General features: G+C 33.8%; 2 protein-coding genes across 2 annotated transcripts; both read right to left on the bottom strand.

The window, feature by feature from the left end:
• Positions 1–234: 234 nt before the first annotated feature.
• Positions 235–2177, bottom strand: LOC106299411 (GDSL esterase/lipase EXL2). Its single transcript, XM_013735505.1, has 5 exons — positions 1882–2177; positions 1289–1419; positions 987–1220; positions 602–857; positions 235–470 (listed from the first exon to the last, which is right to left on the bottom strand). Exons 1-5 carry the CDS (start codon positions 2174–2176, stop codon positions 277–279), a joined length of 1110 nt encoding a protein of 369 aa, XP_013590959.1. The 5' UTR covers position 2177; the 3' UTR covers positions 235–276.
• Positions 2178–4181: 2004 nt separating this feature from the next.
• On the bottom strand, positions 4182–5089 carry LOC106298154. Its single transcript, XM_013734235.1, has 2 exons — positions 4469–5089; positions 4182–4356 (listed from the first exon to the last, which is right to left on the bottom strand). The coding sequence occupies exons 1-2, from the start codon at positions 4852–4854 to the stop codon at positions 4182–4184; spliced, it is 561 nt and encodes a 186-aa protein (XP_013589689.1). The 5' UTR covers positions 4855–5089.
• Positions 5090–5718: the final 629 nt, after the last annotated feature.

Raw genomic sequence — 5718 nt, 5'->3', positions numbered from 1 at the left:
TTTCTTTTTAGTTAATTAGAAATTGTCCCATATTCATAATCATATGCTTTTAGAGGCACATCAGGATATCACGTCTTATAAGATGATAAATAGCAGAAAAAGAGGAAAATGATCATTGAGATGCTATCTTTTTTTCTCATATAGATCAGACCCAGACAGATAGAAATGCTCTTAAAAGAATCGGCTCATCCGTTATCTAATTGTTCTAGCTTAGATGGGTAGACTAAAAAAAAAAAAAAATCATTCAGATTACAACTTGCATGTGCAACCCATAAACTAAAATATCTTGTTGAGAACTCTTTCAAAATATTTTCCGGTCATAATCTTGTACGTCTTCTCAGTGGGATGAAAACTATCCCAAAACACATAATCATGTCTATTCGGACATATGTCAGCAGTGTAATTGTTACACAACACAGCAACTTCAATTAGTCCGGTTCCACAACACCCTCTATCAACCACTTGAAATCCTGTCACATATATCATGATAAACATACGGTTTTATTGTTTTTTGGGTTAAAATAGAGAGGCTGAGAATCAATATATTAATAGTAATATATAAAATAGGACCAGCAGGAAAAAAAAAGATAAAAATGTTTACCATACTGTTGAGGATCTAGAATGATTTCAAGAAGAGAATCATATATATCGATGTAAATTAATGTATTTTCACGTAAATTTCTTGACAAAGAATCCAAATTTGCAGAAAGCTTAGCATTGTAGAGCTTTGTTGCATCATTGAACCTTCCAACACAACTCCTAGTTGGTCCTCCTGCCACAGTTCTCTGTGAAGGCACACATCCTAGTGGCGGCACCCCGAATACTTGTATTCTTCTCGCTCCATATTCATGTAATTTCTGTTTACCACATCATTAAAAAGACAAAGCTTAAGAGAGAGAGAGAGCGAATAAAAGAGTTACTATCAATAAGTAGCTTACTGAATATTTTTTAAAATTATAGATATAGTTTATTAATTATTTTCTTACTTGAGCAAAAGATTGAGCCTTGTCAGCCATAAGAGTGGTAAAGGAATCGACGTTGTATTGGCGTTGCACAGAAGCAAGGGCAAAGTATGTATTGGCTATATCATTACTACCACATATAACCATGAACAAACTATTTTGTATTATGAACTTTGTCCTCTCTTCCCCAACCATTTCGTTTAGTTTCTCTATATATTCTTCGAACAATTTCAGTTGCTGTGATAGTGATATTCCTCCCTATAAAACAACAATGATCAAAAGCCTTAGAAATAATCATATTTGTATAAATATATTGTAAGACTCACCGATAGTTGGCTTGTGAAAGGAACGTAACCAGCCCCACCCGACGCAAATGTTACACCGGTTAAGAGATCTTCCGGTTTCAAAGTCGGATCTCGATATGCCGGTACAATTGGTTTAATTCCCAGTTCTTCCGCTATAACAAGCAAGAAAAAAAAATTATAACGACTAATAATTTATGTTAAAGGTTTCTTCGACCTTGAGTTTATTCTTTCAGTTTTTATTACGAAGTTAAACACAAGAATTTGACACTTACTTGAAAACTGAAAAAAACTGATCACATGTTACGGAGAAATACTCAACCACTGAATTAAATGCCATCTTGACATTAGTCACCGAGTCTAATGCGTCTAGTATTAAATCGTGATCTTACCATTTTATCATCCATATGTAAATTACATACAACACGTCATTAGCTAGTCAGTAGTCACTTACAGTCACTGAGATACTATACTGTATACACTATACAAAAAAATTATAACCGGAGAAAAATGACTTTCTATAGTTTTAACTAAAGGATCGTTTAGTTGTTATCTATTAAAGAAAATATGAGTATATATAATTTAATCAAATATACCAAAGAAAGCGAAGTGATTACCTATAAAATCAGTTGGAACTTTGCCGTTGGAAAACCTTCCGGTAGGGATTCCACCGTCAAAATCAATTCCATAAGGAGGATAATTGCATCTAGCCAACGTTGTCGTAATGTCATCGTTATTTCCGGCATCAACAATTGAATCTCCAAACACTATTATTGCCGGAATCGTTTTGTTTGCCGGCAGTTTCACCAAAGCATTTGTGATTGTCTCAGATAACAACACCATAAAGAGAACACACATACAAAGTCTCGAAGAAGAAGTAATGTGTCTTTTCATTGTTGCTCTATGTATCATCTTTGTTTGAAACAAAGCTTTTGGAACGATGACTATGAGAAGAAAAGAAGAAAAAAAACCTGGAATGGTTTTTGTATGTATAACGATTGACCTAATATATAAGAAAACTTTACACACTATGGTTGATAGTCTAGAGTAGCGGAAGATTCAAGAATAAGTAAGTAGATTAGCCACGTAAAATTCTTAAAACTATACTATTACTTAGTTATGGGGATTGTGAAATTGCTATTTTCATTTCTTTTACCACAAAAAAAAAAAAAATCATGCGACCAAATTACTATTTTCACCTTTATTTTATTATTTGTTCATCTAAAATCCTTCAACAAACTCACGGCCTACCTACACCGGTGTCCGCGGATCTGTGGCCGTGTTCTCGTTACAGAACCAACGTAATTCATGTTTAACATCTCAAATATCAGTCACTCGAGGAAAAAGTGCATTGTGTTTATTTTTTGTCCTACACGTTTGATGGTTTATAAAATGTGATCCAAGTACCAATGTACCATTTTTTTATAACATCTTTACTTTATTGATTTCAAATCAATAACAAAAAAAAAAAACATTTTCAAAACTGGTGTGATATGAACAAAGAAAATGGTTCCACGAACAATTCCTAGCAATAGTCAGGGACAGATGCACTTAACGAGGTCACGTGCTCCGGTTCAATTTTGTTTTTCTTTAAGTATTTAAACTATATTTTGATACGCACAACCATACGAATAATTATTTAATTTTTACACATATATTTATTTGTTTTACACAATTAATTATAATATTTATCATATTACTAATTGTATAGTATAACATTTCAAACACAACAATTTTATAGTTCACATGTAATAATTTAATTTATTTATTTTAATTTTTCAGCGATAGCATAATTTAAATCAAGTGATACAAAATTCTAAACTGAAAAATCTTATTGGTTAAAGATAAAAAAATTATTGAAAGTACTATATTAAATTTATATCACAGATTAATACAAAATTGTACATAATTTAGTTATATTATAAAATTAATTAGATATTTTAATGTTTGTTTTAGTTAAAATGAAATATAAATTTAATTTTAAAATGAACAAAACAATAAATAAATATTTAAAAGTTCTGTTTAAGTGAAAAATGAAATATACATTTATTTTAAATAAACAGAAAATTACTTATATATTTAAAAGGTTTATTTTAATGAAAAATAAAATATACATTTATATTGTAAATAAAAAGATATAAAAAGATTTTATTCAGATATAATTTCAGTAAATATATGAATATCTATTTGATTTGTTTATTTTAGAATAATTCAAATAATTAAAATATTTATACAAAAATTTATTGAAACAACTTTCTGAAAGTGGTTCAAATTAAAAAAAAGCACACATAAATTAAGTCATATCTTCTGTTTTAATATAATATATATAAAATTTTGATTTTCTTTAAATAGCAGCGTAATTGTATGCTTCTAGATGCGTTAGCGCAAAAGCCGGGCTTGGTTTTCGTTTTATATCATACTAATTAATTCAAACCTTGATTTTCTAAGTAAAATGAAATACTCGTTCCATTTTTCTTTTGTTAATAGTTAATACGTTACACGATATCGTTTCCATTTTTCTTTTAACCACATCGTGGTGGTGGTCTAGTGGTTTCCACTGGAGGAGGAGTTGCCCTGTTGGTCCAGGCCAGAGATCGACTCTCCTCTAGTGCGAAATTATTAGCTCCACATGTGGTCACGCGGATATGGACTCATGCTTACGGCCCATTTGAATATCCGGGAGAGTATCCATCCGTGGATTGCACCTCCCATCCGGGGATTAGGTCTTTGTCTTTAATATACTCGGATTTAACCCTTTTTTTTGTCAAAAAAAAAAATACGTTATACGATATGAATATATATAAACATAACGAAAGTTGTACGATCACATGACATGCTACTATATCCACGTACGCCGATACAACAATTAGCAGTTGTCCATTTACTTTCCCTTTTTTTTTTTGATCAACTGATACTTTTAATTAGAAAGGAAAAGGTTAGTGTGGACCTGAACCCAACACAGATAATTTGTTACAAAGAGAGCCCTTGGCCCATGAGTCTGCATGCCCATTTGAAACTCTAGAAACAAAGGATGCGTGAAAGAAATCGAAAGAAGAAGGGATTGCCGTTTCAATGTCGGATAAAACTCCAAAGAGTTCTACAGATCATTGATTCGCGGAGATGGCTTGAATAAGCCCTTTGCAATCTGATCTAAGCCAGATGATGTTCATATTGCTCTATAGCCGCGTGCTCTATAGCCGCCTGGATCGCCAAAGCTTCCGCCATGAGCGGGGAGGAGGCGTGGAGCTGATAGGAGCAACCTCGAGTGATTTCTCGACCGGTGGGGGAGGTGAAGATCCAAGCCAGCCCTGATTCCCTGTATCCTTATTCCATGTCGCATCGGTGTTGCAGATGATGGTCGACAGTGACGAGATTTGTGTCGGTGGTAGCTGTGATGGGAGTGATCTCGATCGGTCGCTAGCTTGGGGCTGTGCTGCCCACTCCTGCAGGAGTGCGATGGCGCACGAGAGGATTTCCGGCGGTGGCGTCTGCTTGTTTTCGAAGGTGCGAAGGTTACGGTTGATCCATAGGCCCCAGCAAATCCAAGGGAAGAGATTAGCAGAGGATCCGACAGGTGGGAGGTTTACCATTGCAAAGGAGTGTTGTAGTGATTCTCTGAAGGTGGAAACCGAACCGGGAGGGGAGCCTAGAGGGGCTGACCAAGTCCATTTACTTTCCTTTTAAATAAAGCAGTTGTGCGTTTATTTATGTATGTTTCTATATCAATCAGACATATACCGAATTCTGGCAACTACGTAGCCTGCTTTTTTATGTAGTGATGGTCTTTACTTTACAACTAATCTATTATGTATACTCACTCATGTATAATTTCCCCGGTTCTGTTGCTACTTGCTACTGCGGGCTTTACAAGTATGACGAAGAACAATAAACCATGCTAAATCTCTCGAGCCCATGTAGCACAGAAGTTTTGGTTTCAGCTGTTGGATCATCATGTCAAGCCCAAGTTAAGAAGAAACAACGCATTCGACAATCTCTCAAATCCAATACAGCTCATCTCACTACATTACCTCCACCAGAGTGTACTAAAACATCAGAACTCATCAAATCCAGCTGCTCAATAAATCTAATGCTCTTGTAAGAAATATATATGTCTATGTAAGATATACTTGTCTTTAAGAATGAACTAGGATAAGACCCGCGCCTTGCGCGGAATTAAGTTATTATTTTTATTATATTTTGGAGAATGAAACAATAGTTTGGCTTCATTTGGATTAGGGGTGTTCAATCCAGATATCGAGTTGGTTTCGATTCGGTTCGGTTTTTTTCGGTATTTTGGTTAGTAAAATATAACTACTATTCTAAATCCATATTTACTTTGACTTTAGTCTTTCACATACTTTTGAAAGATTTCAACTGGACAACTAAATTGATCAGCCAATCTTGTTGCTTTAAATCATTAGTATATATATATATATATATATATATATATATAT

Source organism: Brassica oleracea, chromosome C6, assembly GCF_000695525.1.
Source record: "Brassica oleracea var. oleracea cultivar TO1000 chromosome C6, BOL, whole genome shotgun sequence".
Taxonomy (NCBI): Eukaryota; Viridiplantae; Streptophyta; class Magnoliopsida; order Brassicales; family Brassicaceae; genus Brassica; species Brassica oleracea.
Note: the sequence above shows the minus strand (reverse complement) of the source record. Positions and strands in the feature narration are given on the sequence as shown.